This window comes from Mobula hypostoma, chromosome 22 (genome assembly GCF_963921235.1).
Source record: "Mobula hypostoma chromosome 22, sMobHyp1.1, whole genome shotgun sequence".
Lineage (NCBI taxonomy): Eukaryota > Metazoa > Chordata > Chondrichthyes > Myliobatiformes > Myliobatidae > Mobula > Mobula hypostoma.
In genome coordinates, this window is record NC_086118.1 from 55,723,506 (window position 1) to 55,745,258 (window position 21,753).

A 21,753-nucleotide genomic window follows, 5' to 3' on the forward strand; every position below is an offset into this window, starting at 1 on the left:
CTCTCCTCACCCTATTACTGCTATCTTTGGACTACCTAAAATTTCCAGTAATCTTTCTCCTTCAGCCCGTAGAATGATTGCATTTCTTACTTTAATGGCGAAAAGATGTATCTTACAACATTGGAAAGAGCTTAATGTTCCAACTACCTTTTTTTGGTTTTCTCAGACGATATTATGCTTGAATTTGGAGAAAATTAGAAGCAATCTCTATGATTCCTCACTTAAATTTGAACAGACCTGGAGATCTTTTATTCAATATTTTCATTTAATGTAATTTTTTTTTCTTCTCTTTTTTGCTCCATATTTATATTCCCTTCTTGTTTTTTTTTACTGTTTTTAATGGAGGTCGGGTTTGAGAACGTGATTTTAAGTTCTTTAACTCTACTTGGTTCCAAGTTAGCCCATTGCTTTGCTTTTAGTTTAGTTGCACGGTGGGGGTTTTTTTGGGTTTTTTTTGGGTTTTTTTTTTCCTTTTCTCTATTGATATATATATATAAAAATTAGTATATTATTATGTTACCTTGTTATGTTATGTTTAAATTACATTGTATCATTTTTTTTATCTGTATTAATATCTCCTGTAATTTTATTATATTCTAACAGTGTATTAGTGCCTATATGGCTTACCTTTTTGTATACTTATTCAATAAAAAGATTTAAAAAGAAAAAAGAAGACAGACATGTACAAAATTATGAGAGGGATAGAAAGGGTAAATGCAAGCAGGCTTTTTCTACTGAGGTGGGTGGGACTACCAACTAGAGGTCATGGGTTAAGGGTGATGAAGGCTCTCGGCTGGAAACATCAACTGCTTACTCTTTTCCGTAGATGGTACCTGGCCTGCTGAGTTCCTCGAGCATTTTGTGTGTGTGACTGTATGTCCCAGCTTAGCATAGCATCAGCTTGGTCAAAGCTGGACTCTAAATGGTCAGAGTCTCTGTACCAGTTTATTGGCTTTGGTGAACTGGTTGTAACTGTTTAACAATACCAGTAATTTCTGTCTCTGTGTGTGTGTGTGTGTGTGTGTGTGTGTGTGTGTGTGTGTGTGTGTCTCTCTCTCTGCCTCTGCGCGTGTGCCCATCTGTCATTGTGGCAGTACACTCATTGGCATTATAGACATTCTTTTGTTTTTTATAATTTTGTTTCAGCGCTTCCCAAGCATTGATGAAGTTGCGGAGGACTTCGACATTCTTAACGATCTGAAAGAAAAATATAGCAAATCGCAGCCCAAGCATGAAGCTCCTGTGGATTCAGTGTTGAAAGATATGGCCACTATCGTCTTCAGTACCTTTCTACTGGCCGGATGGGTGGCTTTTGTCATCACCTACCCTAAGGTAGTGAACCCCAAAACTGTGATAGAATCATTGAAATAACTGGCTGTGGCAGTGTTTAGATAGATGTGTATGTTATAGAATTGTGTTTGGTAATGTGCTCACAAAGTGTGACACTTAACTGGTGCTGTATTAGTTTTGTACTCTTGCTGTCACATCCACGGCACCAGCGAATGAGTCTCAGTTCCCGCCACCGTCTGTAAGGGGCCTGGGTTCTCCCCATCACTGTGTGGGTTTCTTCCAGGTGTTCCATTTTCCTCCCATATTCCAAAGGCGTACTGGCTGTGGGCAGCAACACTTTTGCAGGCTGTTCCCAGCACTTCCTTGGACTGTCCTGGTTGTTGACACTAAACAGTGCATTTCACTGTATGCTTTGATGTACTTGGGACAAATAAAAATAATCTTTCATCCTTTTTCACTTCATACCCAAAATTACCTCACCTAGCAAGTTTCATTTGGTTAATAAGATAGTCCAGGGAGCTTCACAGAAGCTTCACAGAAGTAATTACTTCTTTCTGAGCCACTGAAAGAGAAGTTAATGCAGGTGACTAACACTGGGTTAAAGAATTATTAAAGATTTTCTTTTTAGCTGGTTCGTCACAACACTGTGGGTTCAACACAGAGCTCTGAACCTGGTATTGCACTGTGTGACCCTCTACCACATCATACAGGGGTCTTATCCACCAAGACAGCAAGGAATCTCATACTTTCCATTAGATCACCAAGCGAGTCGCTGAAACCCATCCTTCCAGGGTGCAGCCGTTACTACCCGGGGAAAAAGTCTCTGACTGTCCACTCTATCTGTCACCGCCAGATTGAAAAGGTCAGGGTGTCGGGGCCGATTCAACCTGCTGCTCCACAAGGTGTTCTATTGGGTTTTTTTTGTGGCTGCCTGTAAGGAGACAAATCTCAAGGTTGTATGTAATATACATACTTTGATAATAAATGTACTTAGAACTTCATCTGTGGCTCCTATCATCTTGTACACCTCTATCAAGTCACCTTTTATCCTCCTTCACTCCAAAGAGAATAACCCCAGCTCACCCAGACATGCTCTTTAACCCAGGCAGCATCCTGATGAATCTCATCTGCACCCTCTCTAAAGCCTCCACTTCCTTCCTGTAATAAGATGACCGGAACTGAACACGGTATTCCAAGTGTGGTCAAACACAATGGTGTTTTTTTTAAAGTAAATCTGTTGCTATTTTAGCAGCTGGCAGCTCTGAAACTGTAAACAATTAATATGATGGCTCAAGAAGATAACAGATTAAAACCGCTTTGTTTTGTTTAGACTGTACAGCAGCAACAACAGCGGCAGCACGAACAGTTTCAGAGACACCTGGAGGAAAGGCTCGAGCTCATGCAGAAACGGCAGATCGTTTTCCGCCCTCCACTCCTGGGTCCAGAGTCTGAATTCATGGAAGCACCTAGACTGAGGACAGATAGCTCCAGCACCAACACGCCGAACGCATCCCCGAGAGTATCCAACCATTCAATGTACTCAAACCATTCCATCTCTGAGTTTGGCAGCTCGGCCACGGAACAAGAGGATGCAGGTAAAGGGTCAGAGCCCGGTGAGCCGGCTGCAGTGGGCGTGGTGAATGTGGAGGGGGCACCACTGTAACCATATTTCATTCCATCATGTAGGGTTTATTAAGTCTTTTAAATTTTTAATATGGTCAGTCACCTGTGGTCAACACCAACACCATTACATAGAGTTAAAAGCAAGTTACTATTCAGTGGAGTTTTATTTGAAGGCATTTTTTAACAGGATTACATTGCTACATCCTATTCATCTTTAGCTCATTCTCTTTTTTTGGCGTGTGCCTGCGTGCGTGCGAGTCTGTGCGTCTGCTTGTCCGTGCGTGCGAGTCTGTGCGTCTGCGTGTCCGTGCGTGCGAGTCTGTGCGTCTGCTTGTCCGTGCGTGCGAGTCTGTGCGTGTGTGCGTCCGTGATGATGCCTTTTTCATGGCTTTTTACAAGGCGCGGAGCGAGAGAGAGACTGTGTGGCGGGCCACTCTTCACACAAACATTCTCGCAGTATTTTCCCTTTTATTTTACGAGGTCGAGTTGCGATCTCGACACTCAACCCAGCATGGATGGAAAGCGTACTCGGGAGTGGACCCGACTGGATTCGAACCCGGGAACCTCCGCTCCCGGGTCCAGCGCCGATGTCGTTGTGCCACCAGCCGGCCCCTTTAGCTCATTCTGAAGATCAGTTTTAACAGTCTGTTCTTTACACTGACAGGTTGGAACTGTAGCTGTTTCTGTAACTGGTTTGACACACGACAGAACTGGACCTGGAGATTGAATGCTGTTTTCACTAGCTTTAGAGTATAACATAGAACATTACAACACAGTACAGGCCCTTCAGCCCACAATGTTGTGCTGAACTTTTAACCTACTCAAAGATCATGCTAATGCTTCCCTCTCACATTTTTCTATTTTTTCCATTTTTCTATCATCCATCTAAGAGTCTCGTTGTCATCATCAGTATGCGCTGTGTCATGTGAGGTGGGTGATCATGTTGTTCTTGGTAAATTTTTCTTCAGAAGTGGTTTGCCATTGCCATCTTCTGGGCGGTGTCCCCAGCCATTATCAAAACTCTTCAGAGATTGTCTGCCTGGCGTCAGTGGTCACATAACCAGGACCTGTGATGGGCACCAGCTGCTCATATGGCCGTCCACCACCTGCTCCCATGGCTTCACGTGACCCTGAACGGGGGGCAAAGCAGGTGCTACACCTTGTCCAAGGTGACCTGCAGGCTAGTGGAGGGAAGGAGTGCCTTACACCTCCTTTGGTAGAGACACTTCTCCACCCTGCTACCCAAAGAGTCTCTTAAATGTAGCTAATGTATCTGCCTCTGTAACCACCCTTGGCAGCACATTCTACGAACCCACCACTCTCTGTATATTTTTTTTTAAAAAAAAGAAACTACTTCTGACACCCCCTGTACTTTCCTCCAATCACTTAAACTTACGCACCCTCGTATTAGCCATTTCCACCCTGGGAAAAAGGCACTGGCTGAATAGCGAGGAGTCTGTCTGTGTCAGGATCCACACTGGACAGGTCTGTGGTTGCAGGAGTTACTTTGCCAGGAGAATGAAGTTCGTGTCTGAAGGCAGTTTTTTTTTGTTTGGGTGCTGTTGGAGTCATACCATTCACCAACTCCACGCTGTTTATCTGGTTCAATGTACGGAAGAGAGGGGAATCCAGAGCTCTTTTTCAATGTGTAACCAATTCCCAATACCCAGTGGTTTGAAATGCAAGAGACACATGCTGCCCCTGCTAACACAAAAGGGCATAGTTTTAAGGTGTTTTGGAGGAAAGGTTTGAGGGTGATGTCAGAGGTAAGGTTTTTTTTTTACACAGAGCGATGGGTGCGTGGAACATCGTGCTAAGGGTGGTGGTCGAGGCAGATGCATTAGGGACATTTACGAGAGTCCTGGATAGACACATGGATGATAGGAAAATGGGAGGGCTATGTAGAAGGGAAGGGTTAGATGATCTTAGAGTAGGTTAAAAGGTCAGCACAACATTGTGGGCCGAAGGGCCTGTACTGCGCTGTAATATGTTCCATATTATTTCAGATATGATTAAAACAATGAGGAGCAGTGCATGTGAAATGTTTTTTTTAACATCCCAATACAACCAACGTATTGCCTGAACAGCCGACTCCATTATCTCACTGTAGTCAGCATCATATCGAGCCGGTGTAAATCTTAAGTGATTCCTTGAAAATTAGTTCTAGGAACGTGGGTGGGAATTCTAGGCATAATTTGTAATACTGTATCTTGTCTCAGAAAGGAAACAGCAGGTTTGCCTTTTTGCCTTTGTCCCCCAGATGATGATTCTAATATTGTGAGAGTTGGGAAGATAGTGTTTCATCCAAAGGATGTCCTGGGACATGGTGCCGAAGGAACTATCGTGTTTAAGTAAGTACAATTCATTCCCGGAATCTGGAATATGTGGTATGCAGTCATTCTCAGGGAAAGACTTCTTGAATTAGATTTCCTGTCCTGGCTGCTCAATCTGAAACAGCTGTCTTCCATTAAGTGATCGATCCAGGTAATTTAAAAAAATAACTTTCTGGATTCTTTTGTGCGGTATAGTAACTGAGTGCTTAGCGCAATTCCTTTACAGCGCCAGCGATCACGCCATCCGTAAGAGGTTTGTACATTCTCCCCATGACTGTGAGGGTTTCCTCCAGATGCTCCAGTTTCCTCCCACATTCCAAAGATATAAGGATTAGGGTTAGCGAGTTGTGGCCAACCTTCAGACAGCGTTGGCCAATGACACCTGACACAAAAAGACTTATTTCACTGTATGTTTCAAAATAAAACCAATTCCTGTTTTTGTCTTCCCAAGAGGCAAGTTTGATGACCGATACGTGGCAGTGAAGAGGATTTTGCCCGAGTGCTTCAGCTTCGCAGACAGGGAGGTGCAGCTCCTTCGAGAATCTGACGAGCACCCGAACGTCATCCGTTACTTCTGCACCGAGAAGGACCGTCAGTTCCAATACATAGCCACCGAGTTGTGCACGGCCACTCTTCAAGAGGTGAGACCTGTAGCGGGCTACGTTACTGCTAAACACAAGGAAAGGTGACAAATGTTATTGAGTGAAATTTAAAGGTGACATCCTGCCAGGGAGGTGTAAACTGATATCATTTTCTGGTCCTGTCATGGGTAATGGTGTAAACAGGACTGCCTTGCCCAGTCAGGCATACTTGTGTCCTATAGAGGAATGACATTTATTTCTTCCTAGAAGATAAAAGTTGTTGGCAAGGGTGGTGTGTATTATGTGTCCCTAATGGAGTAATTAGTGTAGTCTTTAATTAGTATAGTCTTTGTGTGTGGTGACAGTTGTGAGCTGCCCCCAGCATACTCTCAGATGTGTTGGTTGTTAACGCAAACAACGCATTTTAATGAACAAATAAACTTGAAGCTTTCATCTTTAATCAACCACACTGGTAAATGTGGACTTGAATAAACCTATTCTCAAGAGGGACAGTGTTTCCTTCTCTTGACAGCAATCATACAGTAGCCAGACTGATGATCTCATAGTGACATTCAAAGTTCAAATTATATTTAATCTCAAAGTGTGTACAGTATACAACCTTGAGATTCACCTTCATGCAGGTAGCCATAAAACTCAATAGGACCCATTCAAAGAAAAGCCCCACCCAACAAGATGATCAAATGACAAACTCCTTATTCTGGAATTACTTGAACTTAACTTCCTCCTCCTATGGGTTACGGGCTTGTGCCTGGGTCAGAGTTCCAGAATTCCGGCTTCTAGTCCATTAACGACATTGGCTAAAGCTGCCTGCTGAAGGCAAAGGGGGAGCTGAAACTTCTGCTGGGCAGCTGGGGTAAGCAGGAAAGGAGAAAGATGCAGCTGAGTTGAGAAGGGACACAGATGTTTTCAGCTTATCAGCACCATAGTGATGGAAAATACAGATTGAGTGTCATAGTAGCATAGCGGTTAACGTAACGCTTCACAGTAATTGGGTTCAGTTCCACCGTTGTCAGTAAGGAGTTTGTACACTCTCCCCATGACTGCATGGGTTTCTTCCCCCATTCTGAAGTTGTACGGGTTCAGGTTAGTGAGTCATAGACCTGCTATCTTGATGCCAGAAGCATGGCAACACTTGTAGGGTGCCCAGCACGTCCTCTGACAGCGTTGGCCACTTTTGCAAATCGTAGAATTCATTGTATGTTTCCATGTTTTGATGTACTGTACATGAGACAAATAAGGCTAATCTTTATAAAGTCCAGAAGCTTCTTTAAGGTTGTGTTTTGTGGTTGTATCTTCTTCTTGTCGATAACCTTATTTTCCCTCCGTCAGTATGTTGAACAGAAGGACTTTGATCGCCACGGTTTGGAGCCCATAATTCTACTTCAACAAACCACGTCTGGTCTGGCTTATTTACACTCTCTCAATATCGGTAAGTAAAATGCATGCACCAGCGAGGGTCCTTGGCCCTGTCGTTATTAAGAGCACCCACAAGCCCGGTAGTGAAGGGGAAGCCGCATGTAATGTGAAGCGGGGAAGGGGAGGAGGGAAAAGCAAAATCAATTCTGAGCTCTCTGTCCAAATCCAGGCCAGAGAATTTCTTCATGCTTAATTTTACCCATTCAAATATCGATGCAAGAAAGGCTGCCATTTTATGTTGAGTAATAATATAGATTTAGATCCTTCATTTGATTTTTTGTTTGAAACAGATTTTTCTTCTAACCTTGGAGGCCCAGTTTGAGTTGTCCAATATCTGGGTCAAGTGATGGTGATTGCAGGTAGTGGGATTTATTTGAGGTAATGTACTAACCACCTTGCACAGTTGTATTGACAAATTGAATCAACTGCTATTGAGTATTCCAGGAAGTTACAGCAGAGAAACCAGTATTTCATAAATGTATTTCGCTCCCTTTGTCTCAGCTGCTCTAGCAGAAGGGTCATTATTCATGGGATCATGCAGTAATCCAGTTCCAAAGGAGGCCGGGCAGTGCATAATGCGTGCGTGAACTGTTTGTTTGCACTTTCCAGTTTGTCCCCACAGATCTACAGAGAATTTTACTTAATTGAAATTTAATTGCAATACAAGTGAATGGATTTAGTGTAGATGGGCAAAATTTTGGCAAGATGTATTGGCTGAAGCCCTGCCTCTCTAGTGCAACTGACTCTCCAAATAATTTTTCAAAGCTACTGTTACACTTTCATTGAATTCCTGATCACAATTACTAACCAAACCATTAGATGGCAGTAGATGTCAAGTTACCTTAAGGTGCAAATTAAATATTGTAGCTTTTAAACTAAACCTCAGACTCTGGCGAGACAACAAACTTTTCGGAAGTGTTGCTTCCTGAGAATTTTTTGTTTATGGTAGACTGCTTGAAGCTGAACACAAATATAATTTCAGACTACTTGTATCACATAGGAATTTGGAGAAACAAAAAATTAACTTTTATTGAATATAATGCTTTTAATTGCATAGTGGTTCTGACACTTCGCAACAGTTCAACCAAGCTAAAAATGTTTCATTTGTACTCAGTGTCTGAGGCTCCTTGCTTAACTGTCCAACAACAATCAGCTAGCATTGATGGATTCCACTTGCCCTGATACTGATTCTCGATGACCACAGTGTCCTAGTGAAACCTTTCACCATGCTCGTCTCTGACAGCACCGAGATTTGCAGGGAATCTAAATGGGAATGCTGAAGATGAATCTTTAGTAACTTGTTGCACTTCATGGTTGTGTATGCTTGAAGCATGTTGTCGACCAGCTGCACGTAGTTTGGTGCTCTGTAGTTTCCATGAAAATTTTCAACACCATCCTTAAATGCCTTCCATTCACTTTTCTCTGGTCCCACTGGAAGTTATTCGAATTGCCTGTCACTGATGACCTGTTCGATCTGTGGACCAACAAAAATCCCTTCCTTAATCTTGACATCAGATATTCTGACTTGAACTATGAAGTAGAATAACAAATATAGGCAATCTCAATAAAGTGGTGCATGATCTCATGATCAGCAGCCCAAGATCCCTAAGGTAAATCCTAAAGTATTCAGGAAGCAAAATCTTTGTTGTCCAGTGTTATCAGACAATAACCCAGCTGCTTCATTACTTTTACTTAGTTTTGGCATTCTTTGAATGGTCATTTAGATTTGTGTTGTCATTTATGTCTCTGTAATATGCCCTAACTCTCTCAGTCCACAGAGATTTAAAGCCACACAACATACTGATCTCCATGCCCAATGCCCACGGGAGAGTGAAGGCCATGATCTCCGACTTTGGTCTCTGCAAGAAGCTGGCAGTGGGCAGGCACAGTTTCAGCCGCAGGTCAGGGGTACCAGGCACTGAGGGCTGGATCGCTCCAGAGGTGCTGAATGAAGACTGCAAAGCAAATCCGGTGAGTTCATCAGAGCTGTCTCTCATAATCGGTGTATCAACAAGCCAGCAGTTGTCGTTCACTGTGAGGGCTCGGAGCTGGGTTACAGACTGAAGGTGATAGCAGAGGGTTTTACACAGGGATTACGCAAGTTGGTGTTTGGTGTGGAAATCATATACTGCCACAGCCAAGAATGCTCACCAAAACCTCTACTTCCTCAGGAGTATAGAGAGATTTTGCATGCAGCTGTCGACAGTTACCAATTATTATTGGTAATAGAAACTCATCTTGGTGCAGCAACTGCTCTGCGCGTGACCACAAAAAACTGCAGACTTGTGAAGACAGCATTCTCCCCCCTGTGAGCCAGACGGTACTAATGCCTGGAAGCACATAACCACCATGCTCAAGGGGAGCGGCTCAACTGGATTCGAACTCGGGAACCTTCGCTCCAGAGTTCGATGCTGATGTCACTGCGCCACCAGCTGGCGGATGGTGTCGAGACTAGCGCTTGATTTGGATTTAAGTGAGGGAGAGTTGCGCAGCGTCAGCCTCACTCTCTCTTCCCAATTCCCATCTGGATCCAGTGGCACGACGGAGTCAAGACGGCTGGAGATGGGACTAGGCGCAGTGGATGACCAGGACATCTTCTGTGTCTTGTCCTGCTCTATACGTTCCACGACGCTTGCAGAGACTGCTTTCTTGACCGTTGGACCTACCATTGGTCTCGTCCGCTCAATCCGCCGGAGTCTGTCTTCACATGCTAGGATAGACAACTCCCTATCACACCGAGGGTTTGAGACCCGTCGGCTACCCTCACCTGGTTTAGCCGGCTTGTCGAAGCCGTTGCCCGAGGTGTGACCGCTGTCGCAGGCAAACAGCTACGGGGAGCCACAAGTGAGAGCTGAGTGCCAGGTGGGGACCAGAGGTGGACAAACTGCCCTGAAAAGGACACGACATGTTCCCCCACCAGAGGTGCTACCCCTCCCTGACACTCCATACACCCCAGCTAATACATGTAATGAATATGGCAAGTAAAGCTAATCCTTGATCTAGTCTCTGCCAGCTATAAATACCCACTTACATTAATGCTACTTCAATCCTGTTTTTAATTTTTAATATTTCATTTGCTGTAGTCTCCCTATTTCCTTGTTCAATAGTCTCTGAGGAACCTTCACAAACTCCCATATCCCCTGATGGCCTTGTGATTTCAGTCTGAGGTCAACTTGAAAGCATCCTTCAGAAAAGTGAATTCATGGAAAGCATTTGGCCCAGCTGGGTTCCTGGCTGAGTACTAAAGACCTATGCTGATCAGCAGGCTGAACTGTTGACCAATATCTTTAGCCTCTCACTTCAGCAGTCTGAGGTACCCACCTGCTTCAAGTCAACTTCAGTTATACCGGTGCCTAAGATAAACGTGGTAATCTGCTCAATGACTATCATCCAGGAGCACTTGCATCCACAGTGATGAAGTGTTTTGAGAGGTTGGTAATGAAACATATCAGCTCTCACCTGAGAAGTGACTTGGCTCCACTCCAATTTGCCTACCAGCACAACAGGTCCACGGCAGATGCCATCTCATTCGCTCTTCTCTCAACCCTGGAACAACTGGACACTAAAGGTGCATAAATTAGGATTTTCTTTATCAATTTCACCTCAGCATTCAATACTATAATCCCCTCAAAACTATTTAGTAAGCTTCAAGACCTTGACCTCAATACCTCCTTGTGGAATTGGATCCTCAATTTCTTTACTTGCAGACCACAGTCTGATTGTCTTTCAGATTACTGGTCTTTCAACTGAAGCTACAAGCATTCTTCAAATCCTTCCCCATCTTTCATTCTTCGGTCCTGGCGAAGTGTTCCGGCCCGAAATGTCGACTCATCGTTTCTAACTGATGCTGCCCGACCTGCTGAGTTCATCTAGCATACTGAAAGTGTTGCTTTGATCACAGCGTCTGCAGATTATTTTGTGTTTACAACATTTCACAATCTCCATCAGCATGGGTGCACCACAAGGCTGTGTGCTTAGCCCCCTGCTCGAATCACTTCATACTTATGACTGTGAGACTAAGCGCAGCTCCAATGCCATATTGAAGTTTGCTGATGACACTGCTGCCACTGTTCGAATCAAAGATGGTGACGATTCAGAGGAGGGAGATTGAAAATCTGGCTGAGTGGTGGCACAACAGCAACCTCTCAGTTAATGTCAGTAAGACCAAGAAACTGATTATTGACTTCAGGAGGAGGAAACTGAAGGTCCATAAGCCAGTCCTCACCAGGGGATCAGAGTTGGGGTTGGTCAGCAACTTTAAATTTCTCAGTGTTATCATTTCAGAGGATTTTTTCTGGGCCCAGCACATAAGTGCAGTTACGAAGAAAGCATACAGTGCCTCTACTCCCTTAGGAGTTTGCAAAGATTTGGCAAACTTCTGTAAGATGTGTGGTGGCGAATATATTGAGTGGCTGTATCACAGCCTGGTATGAAAACACCAATGCTTCTGAATGGAAAGTCCTACAAAAGGTAGTGAATATAGCCCCGTCCATCTGCACAGAGGAAAGCAGGGACCCCCACCACCCAGGACATACTCTCTTCCCGATGCTGCCATCAGGAAGAAGGTACAGGAGCCTCAGGATTTATACCACCAGGTTCAGGAACAGTTATTATCCCTCAGTCATCAGGCTCTTGAACCAGTGGGGCTAACTTCACTCAATTTCACTCACCCCATTACTGAACTGTTCCCACGACCTATGGACTCACTTTCAAAGACTCTTCATGTCATAGTCTCAATGTTTATTGATTATTTATATATTATTATTATTCCTCTTTTCTTTTGTATTTGCAGTTTGTTGCCTTTTGCACTTTGGTTGTGTGTCCATCCTGTTGTGTGTGGTCTTTCATTGATCCTATTATGTTTCTTGGATTTATTGAGTAGTGCCCGCAGGAAAACAAATCTCGGTGTTGTATATGTACTTTGAACTTTGATATTCAGTGAGCCACCGCTGATATGGACAGATATGTTGCAAGCTAACGTTTGTTTGTCTCTCCTCAGACATGTGTGGTGGATATTTTCTCCGCTGGCTGTGTGTTCTATTATGTGATTTCAGAAGGGAGTCACCCTTTCGGAAAGGCCCTGCAGCGACAGGCCAATATCTTACTGGGTGTCAGCAACCTTCAGCATTTAAAACCTGATGTACATGGTAAGTCTTAACATTGGTGCCCTAACAAAACTCCTTAGACCGGAAGCTTTCTTGATTTGGATGAGGGACGGAAGTAATATTTAAAATATGAAGTTGGGTGGGATTATGAATTGCAAAGAGAAGGCAAAGCAATTTAGCCTTTGAGTGAATTTGAAAATGCACAATAAATGTAGTATAATGTGAATAAATGTCAAATCATCTCTTGGGTATGGAAAGCAAAGGCCTTTAGTGTTAGAACATCAGAATCAGGTTTAATATAGAAACATAAAAAACAATGCTGTGCCGAACATGTCCTTACCTTAGAAATTACCGAGGGTTACCCATAGCCCTCTATTTTTCTAATCTCCATGTACCTATCCAGGAGTCTCTTAAAAGACCCTTTCATATCTGCCTCCACCACCGTTGCCAGCAACCCATTCCACGCACTCAGCACTCTCTGCATTTTTAAAAAAAAAACTTACCCCTGACATCTCCTCTGTACCTACTTCCAAGCACCTTAAAACTGTGCCCTCTCGTGCTAGCCATTTCAGCCCTGGGAAAAAGCCTCTGACTATCCACACGATGAATGCCTCTCATCATCATATACTCCTCTATCAGGTCACCTCTCATCCTCCATCGCTCCAAGGAGAAAAGGCCAAGTTCACTCAACCTATTCTCATAAGGCATGCTCCCCAATCCAGGCAACATCCGTGTAAATCTCCTCTGCACCCTTTCTATGGTTTCCACATCCTTCCTGTAGTGAGGTGACCAGAACTGAGCACAGTACCCCAAGCAGGGTCTGACCAATGTCCTATATAGCTGTAACATCACCTCTCGGCTCCTAAACCGAATCCCACGATTGATGAAGGCCAATACACTGTATGCCTTCTTAACCACAGAGTCAACCTGTGCAGTAGTCAACCTGATTTTAACTTCCTAAGTTTTATATGTCGTGAAATTTGTTAACTTGTGGCAGCAGTACGATGCAATACATGATAATAGAGAAAAAAACTGCATTACAGTAAGTGCAAACAACAGGAATTCTGCAGATGCTGGAAATTCAAGCAACACACATCAAAGTTGCTAGTGAACGCAGCAGGCCAGTCAGTGTGTGTGTGTATATATATCTGTGTGTGTGTCTGTGTGTGTACACACACACAGACACACACACACACCTTTTTGAGGTATCGACCTTTGAAGATGTCCTCAATACTGTGGAGGCTACTCCCCATAATGGAGTTGACCAAGTTTAAAACACTGCAGTTTGTTTTGATCCTGTGTAGTAGCCCCCACCCCCATATCAGATGGTGATGCAGAATGCTCTCCACGGTACATCTAGAGATTTGCAAGTGTCTTCGGTTACATACCAAATCTCCTCAAACTCCTAATGAAATATAGCCGCTTTTTGTCTTCTTTATAGCCGCATTGATATGTTGGGTCCACGTTAGATCCTCAGAGATTTTGACACCCAGGAACTTGAAACTGCTCACTCTTTCCACTTCTGATCCCTCTATGAGGATTGGTGTGTGTTCCCTCGTCTTACCCTCCCTGAAGTCCACAATCAGCTCTTTGGTCTTACTGACATTGAGTGCAAGGTTGTTGCTGTGGCAGTACTCAACTAGCTGGTATATCTCGCTCCCGTATGCCCCCTTGTCATCATCTGAGTTTCTACCAACAATGGTTGTATTGTCGGCAAATTTATAGATGACATTTGAGCTATGCTTAGCCATACGGTCATGACTAGAGAGAGAGTAGGGCAGTGGACTAAGCACACATCCCTGAGGTGAGCCAGTGTTGATTGTCTGTGAGGGGGAGATGTTGTTTCCAATCCGTACAGGCTGTGATCTCCTGGTTATGAGCAGAGGGAGGAGCCTTGGGACACACACCACAGGTTCATGTACAGTTATTCCTGCTTAAAAATATAGAACAGTATAGCACAGTACTTCAGCCCATGAGGTTGTACAAGATTAATCTAACCATTCTCCCCCTCTTACTCCTCCATTTTTCACTGTTGATTTAACTAGTGATTAAGTTGGTGAACATTTTTGCACAGTGTGATCAGGGTATCCTTGCACATCAGACACTGCTAGCAAACGTGCAATGCAGCGAATATTTAATTCACTTGGACATTCATTGCAAGAAGGTTTCAATAAAGGACAACGGTATCTTACTGAAATTATACAGGGTCCTTGGTGAGATCACACCAGGAGAACTCTGCAAATTTGTTTTTCTTAACCAGGGAAACAATATAGGGGAGAGGGAGGGAGGGGGGGGAGAGAGAGAGACAGAGACACACACACACACTCTCTCTCACACACACAAACTTGTGACCCTGCTTCAAGAGAAAAAGAGCTTCTTTCTTTCCTAAAGGAGTGCAAGAGGTTCTGCAGATGCTGGAAATTACTCCGGATTTCAACATTTGCAGAATCTTTTGAGTTTCTGACATACTTGTCGTAGGGGGTGTGCAACAAAGGTTCACCAGTCAATCCTTGGGAATGGCGTATTCCCTTCTCCAAGCAACAAATATGAAATGTGCTGAAATGTCTACAGAAAGTGATGGATACAGCCCAGGCCATCACAGACAAAGCCCTCCCACCACTGAGCACATCTACATGAATTACTATCACTAGAATGGCGCGTCAGTCATCAAGGACCCACGCCAGAGGCTCAGGAACCTACGACCATCGGGCTTCTGAGTCAGTGTGCATACTTCAATCACCTCATCGCTGAATTGATTTCACAACCTACAGACTCACTTTCAAGGACTCTACAACTCATGTTCTCAATATTACCTATTCTTTTATTTGCTCAATTGCTCTACTTTGGACATTGGTTGTTTGTCAGTCTTTTTTAATTTATGTCATATATTCTATTGTAATTCTTTATTTTCCTGTGAATGCCTGAAAGAAATGAATCTCAAAGTAGTACAGTACTCTGTAAAAGTCTTGGGCACATACTGTATATACAGCTCGGGTGCCTAGGACTTTTACACAGTACTGTATTTGTCAAAATGAAGCAGAGAGTGAGTTTGTAAATCTGGTGGCAGCAAAAGATATTGGGAGTGGTGAGGATGGAGGGGTGTGGGACAATTTGCATAGAAGAAGTGCCAGGGGTGGGGGTTCTGGTGGTGTGGGTGTAGACACACCCAGCCCTGAGACACCAGGCAACGTCGCTTGATTCCGAACAATTGGTTTATTGATCATTACGGAATAATTACTCTCTGGTGCTTCCCGCTCCCTCCTCGATCCCTTCCCCTTTTCCCTCCCATGATTTCCCTCTTTCTGTCCCCTTCCCACTCAGTCCACAATAGATACCCAGATCAGAATCAGGTTTGCCTTCACTCGCATATGTCATGAATTTTTATTGTGGAGACAGTACAGTACTGTGCAAAAGTCTGAGGCACTCTGGCTAAGAGTTTTGAACATTATTATACACACTTTGATAATACATTTACTTTGAGTTGACTTTGAAGTGTCCCCGATGCTGGAAATCTGAAATACTGGAAGCACTCGATGAGTGTCTTTGGAGAGAAAACAGGTAAGTTTCAGGACACTGATGTGTCATCAGAAATGATGAGCATTTTTGGGCCATAAGTTCTTGTCCTTTGGCTTGGTCATCTTGTATTTGGGAGATTGGGGTAGAAATGGCAATCAAACAGAGCCTGACTGCTCTTTCATCAGGTGGGCACATCGAGAGGTTGCTGTCTGTGAATGTATTTCAAGTTTATTGTCATTCAACCATAGTACATGTATACCGCCAAACAAAATAATGTTCCTCCGGTCCAAGGTTCTCAGCACAGTACATATAACTGACAGTAATTAATTAACAAATAATAAGGTAAATTTATCAGTAATTCACTGCTTCTCTTTCTAGATGATATTATTGCTCGCGACTTAATTCAAGAGATGATAAACGTGGACCCTCAAAAACGCCCCTCTGCCAAGCGTGTCCTGAAAAATCCTTTCTTTTGGAGTCTCGAGAAGCAGCTTCAGTTTTTCCAGGTTTGCTCAGATTTCGTTCAATGCCAAGCCAAATATCTTATTCTGCAGCAAATACAAATGATGGTCTGTGAAGCTGAAAGCTTCCACGTGTGTCAGAACTGGAACATTTCTAAGCTGTTCTCTGTAGATCTATTCGCCAATTAAGTCACTTCTGGATTAATTGTTACAGGATGTCAGTGATCGAATAGAAAAGGAGCCTCTGGATGGACCAATAGTAAAGGAATTGGAGAGAGGAGGGAGAGGTGTTGTTCAGGGTGACTGGAAACTTCATATCACTGTGCCTCTGCAGACAGGTGGGTACATCGTATGGATTTTGCTCTAACTAATTGCTTAATTTTAAACCCTGCTGATTCATCCTTACCACTGTTTTACAGAATGTGCTACTCATTTTCCTTTCCTCAGTGCTGAACTATGTTAATGGGATCAGAGTTAGCTTTGTCAAATTGATTCCCACTTACTGACCCAGAATGAAGCCCAGTTTCTCACATTTTAAACTGAGGTCACACAAGGAAGTTCACTGGAGCAAAAAGCAGAGGGGAATGTCTGCGATAAGGTGCATACCAAAGTGTTCAAGCTTTTAAAAAGTGCAATTTAAAGTTCAAAGTTAATTTATTATCGACGTACACGTCTCTCACCATATACAACCCTTGTGGGCAATCAAATGCAATAGCATCAGTGGAAGACCACACACAAGACAGACAACCAAAAAGAGAAAAGAAACAAAATAATAATATTAAATAAATAAGCAATAAATATCAAGAACATGAGACGAAGAGCCCTTGTGAGTGCGTTCATTGGCTGTGGGAACATTTGAGTGACGTTAGGTGAGAGTATCCCCTCTGGTTCAAGAGTTGACAGTTGAGGGGGGAAAAGGATAAAGCCCGAACTGAGACTGAAGAGAATGGCCTTAATCCATGGAGAAAACAAAATAGTAATCTGTGGAGAGAGGGCAGTGCCTTCTTTTTAAAGACTATAAGACATTGAAACAGAACAAGGCCATTCAGCCCCTTGAATCTGCAATGCCACTCCCTGCAAGACTTTTATTATCCCTCTCAATGCCATACTCCTGCCTTCTCCCTGTAACCTTTGATGCCCTTACTAATCAAGAACCTATCAACTTCCGCTTTAAATGTGCTGAATGATTTGGCCTCCACAGCAGTCTGTGACAATGAGTTCCACAGACTCACCAACCTCTGGCTAAAGAAATTCCTCTCATCTCTGTTCCAAAGGGACGTCCCTCTATTCTGAGGCAGACTCCCTCTGGTCCTAGACTCCCCACTATAGGAAAACACCTCTCCACATCCACTCTATTCAGGCCTTCCAATATTCAACAGGCATCAATGAGATCCCCCCCCAATTCTTCTAAACTTTAGTGAGTACGAGCCCAGAACCATCAAATACTCTTCAAACTGTATGTTAACCTTTTCATTCACATGATCATTCTTGTAAACCTCTTCTGGATCCTCTCCAATGTCACCACTTCCTTTCTTAGGCCTGGAGTCCAAAACTACCCACAGTACTCCAGATGTCATCAGGCCTCAGAATATTCTTGTTAATTCACTTTAATTTTAAAATGAAAAGATGCTCTTTTACTTGACTGAGAGGCACAAATAGGCAGTTTTTTGTATATTTAATGTAATTGTAAATGTTTACTATTTGCTTCAAAGTTTTCATGTTAGGCTTCATAAAGGTATAAGAGTTTCGTTCAGCACATGGGAATGTCATCTGGCTGAACTGTGTCTATATTGTCTCATTATCCAAGTGGCACTTCCCACATCTTTTCCTTCTTGTTTAAGAATTTCCTTTCAATTACTTATTCATCTGACCTTTAAAAGTAATGACGGGATTTATTTTCAGAAAGTGAATTCTAATTGCCAAGAAATTACATAAAGCATAGAATAGCATAGTACAGGACCTTCCGACAACTCTTTATCTTTACCTAGGATCAATCTAACCCTTCCCTTCCACATAACTGTCCGTTTTTCTATCATCCATGTGTCTATCTAAGAACTTCATAAATGTCCCTAATGTGTCTGTCTCTACCACCACTCCTGGCACCTCTGACATCCCCCCTTCCATACTTTCCTCCAATCACCTTAAAATTATGCCCCCTTGGGGCAAGTCATTTCTACCTTGGGGGAAAAAGTCTTATTATGCTAAAATTCTCTTGTTTACTCTGGTTCTTTTGCTGTTGTGCTTAAATATGCACCTTTTGTTCCTAATTCTTCTGCCTCTGGACAAAGTTATCCTTTAATTACCCCATGGTAACAACTCAGTCTCTCCCTCCATGTGGGACAATATCATGCATATGATCTTTCCACATAACTAAAGTCTCATGTTTGTCTCTAATGGACTGTGCTGCTGCTGCAAAAAGCTCATTTTCATGGCATCTGTACCCTATGTAGGGCATCGGGATGGAGATACAGCTCTACCAGAGGAGGTGTAAGGCACTCCTTCTGTCTGCTAGCCTACAGGTCACCCTTGGGAAGGTGCTGCACTTGCTCAGCCCCCGATCAGGGTCACGTGCAGCCATAGGAGCAGGTGGTGGCTGGTTGTATGAGCAGCATATCACAAGTCCTGGTTATGTGACCACTGACTCCAGGCGGACATTCTCTGAGGAGTATTGATAATGGCTGGGGTCACTCGTCTTGTAAAGACACTGCCCAGAAAAATTTGCCAAAAACAACTATGGTTCTGGAAAGACCATGATCACCCATGTCACATGACAGGGCACATGACGAATGAATGAAGTACCCTATGCACATAAGGCCTACTGCAATAAACTTGCTGGTAGTCCCAGCACCCTCTCCAAAGCTTTGGAATTGAGCTCAATATTGCAACGTTAGGTTAACTCATGATATACAAAGGCAGGCAACAGTTCCGCGAGAATGGGTCAACGTTGGGTTTGATTGCCATCTGATTTCTGCTGAGTCTGTTGGTTGGTAACAAGGATGTGAACCAGAGTGTATGAAATCTCAACCTAGCTTCTCTTTGTAGATCTCCGAAAATTCCGGTCATACAAAGGGAATTCAGTGCGAGATCTGCTACGTGCAATGAGGAACAAGGTAACAGCACCGATTCTTCAAGTATCACTGCTTTAGAATAAATCAGTTAATATCCAATGAAATATTTTGTATTCATTTGCAGTTGTGTGTCCTTTAGGTGAGCTGTTAAAACTTAATTTACTGCAGATATTTAGAAACATAGAAAACATACAGCACAATACAGGCCCTTCGGCCCACAAAGTTGTGCCGAACATGTCCCCACCTTAGAAAGTACTAGGCTTACCTATAGCCCTCTATTTTTCTAAGCTCCATGTACCTATCCAAAAGTCTCTTAAAAGATCCTATCGTATCCACCTCCCCCACCGTTGCCGGCAGCCCATTCCACACTCACCACTCTCTGAGTAAAAAACTTACCCCTGACATCTTCTCTGTACCTACTCCCCAGCACCTTAAACCTGTGTCCTCTTGTGGCAACCATTTCAGCCCTGGGAAAAAGCCTCTGACTATCCACACGATCAATGCCTCTCATCATCTTATACACCTCTAGCAGGTCACCTCTCATCCTCCGTTGCTCCAAGAAAAAAAGGCCAAGTTCACTCAACCTATTCTCATAAGGCATGCTCCCCAATCCAGGCAATATCCCTGTAAATCTCCTCTGCACCCTTTCTATGGTTTCCACATCCTTCCTGTAGTGAGGTGACCAGAGCTGAGCACTTCTGCTCTGATTTGCCAGTGTCATTTAGCAGTTGAATTCATTTGTGAAACAAAGTTTATTATCATTGACATATCAGAACTAGGTTTAATATCACAGGTGTATATCGTGAAATTTGTTGTTATGTGGCAGCAGTACAGTAAATAACTATAAATTACAGTAAGAAGTGTGTGATCCACGTCTATTGACTGAAGAAACCAATAATATATATACACACACCTCTAAATGTTTCATATATATAGTGTATGCCTGTACCACCTCCTTGAAGGCAGCAATGTCATATCAACAACAAATTTCATGACATACAGTACGTCAATGATAATAAACCTGATTCTGAAGCGATTCTGCAGATGCCAGAAACCCTGAACAGCGCACACACGAAGTGCTGGAGTTACTCAGCAGGTCAGGCAGCATCCCTTCGTCAGGACAGGGTCCGAAACTTCAACTGTTCATTTCCCACCACAGATGCTGCCTGATGTGCTCAGTTCCTCCAGCATTTTGTGTGTGGAATTCATTTGTGAGAAGTGTGAAGAACTGAGAAATTAATTGCCTCAACTAATTGTCCTTGTGGTGAAGGTTCTCCCGCGATGCAGCTGGGGAAGGGGATTCCCGAATTTGGGAACAGTGATACATTTATGAATCAGAATGGGGTGCAACTTGAAGGGGAACCTGGAGGTGATGGTGTTCCCATGCATTTGTTTTCTTTGCTGGTGGGCGAGGCTATCAGAATAGCTCCAGGGAAGTGAAGTTTGTGGCTCCTGTCTGTGATGGAGTGCCATACCTATGAAGTACCTGTAGCTTTGGGGTGACTAAAGGGGGGGCCCTTGATAGAAGAAACAACCTCCAAGTGGTGTTCACAATCTGCATCACAGCAGCAAACTGTGGCGTCTTCATTGCTGCAACTATATCACCGGGTGCTGCACCAACACGCAGCCTGTGGTAGTGATCAGCCATGACGTCAGGATAGTGACCGATAATGTCTCTGTGATCAGTGTATACGTGGGGGGTGTGAAGAGTTTGTTACTGGTGTCGAAAAGCCCTGGTCAGCATGACAGTGTGGTTTATGACACAGGAGACCATCTCGCTTCAGCCTGAGTGCGGCTGATGTTGACGTGGTGGTGAATAGCTCGTAGACAAGCAGTTCAACCTCGTGTAGGGCAGGGACAGGGGGGCACTCCCTTGAAGGGGAGGTGAAACGTGATTTACCTCTACAGTCAGCGTAGTTGTAAAGTGACTCGGAAGCAGATCAACGATCAACTTTATTCACCATATATCTTTAACGTATCAGGGACATGCTGCAGTGTATTGGTCAAGACATGACATTGCAACAGAAAGCAACATTCAACAACCATAAAGAATTGTTAGAGGTTAAAGTACAGATAGAGAATAAAATGTGCATTAAACATAATTATCAGCATATATTTACAATGCAAACAAAAAGTGCTTTAAAGTGTTTACCATGCAGTGCAGGGACAGGGCTGGGGTGGCTAACTAGAATGGTTGATCAGATTAGTTTGGGGGAAGAAACATTTCAGATGCTGTTAAGTTTTTGTTTTAAAAGGCCTCTGTAGGTTCCAGCAGGGAGTTTTTGGAAAAGGTAGATCCCCCTTTCGAAGAACCTGAAGGAATAGAGCCTTGGAGTGAA

At 43.5% G+C, this 21,753-nt stretch overlaps 1 protein-coding gene across 1 annotated transcript in view; it reads left to right on the forward strand.

Moving 5' to 3' along the window:
• Positions 1–21,753, forward strand: part of LOC134336423 (serine/threonine-protein kinase/endoribonuclease IRE1-like) — a 124,516-nt gene that overhangs the window by 96,417 nt on the left and 6,346 nt on the right. Inside the window, exons 12-21 of the mRNA XM_063030641.1 lie at positions 1,147–1,332; positions 2,621–2,885; positions 5,174–5,264; positions 5,698–5,887; positions 7,178–7,277; positions 9,036–9,235; positions 12,264–12,411; positions 16,264–16,391; positions 16,561–16,684; positions 19,389–19,456. Of these exons, the coding sequence (XP_062886711.1) occupies positions 1,147–1,332; positions 2,621–2,885; positions 5,174–5,264; positions 5,698–5,887; positions 7,178–7,277; positions 9,036–9,235; positions 12,264–12,411; positions 16,264–16,391; positions 16,561–16,684; positions 19,389–19,456 (1,500 nt within the window). The remainder of the gene's footprint in view (positions 1–1,146; positions 1,333–2,620; positions 2,886–5,173; positions 5,265–5,697; positions 5,888–7,177; positions 7,278–9,035; positions 9,236–12,263; positions 12,412–16,263; positions 16,392–16,560; positions 16,685–19,388; positions 19,457–21,753) is intronic.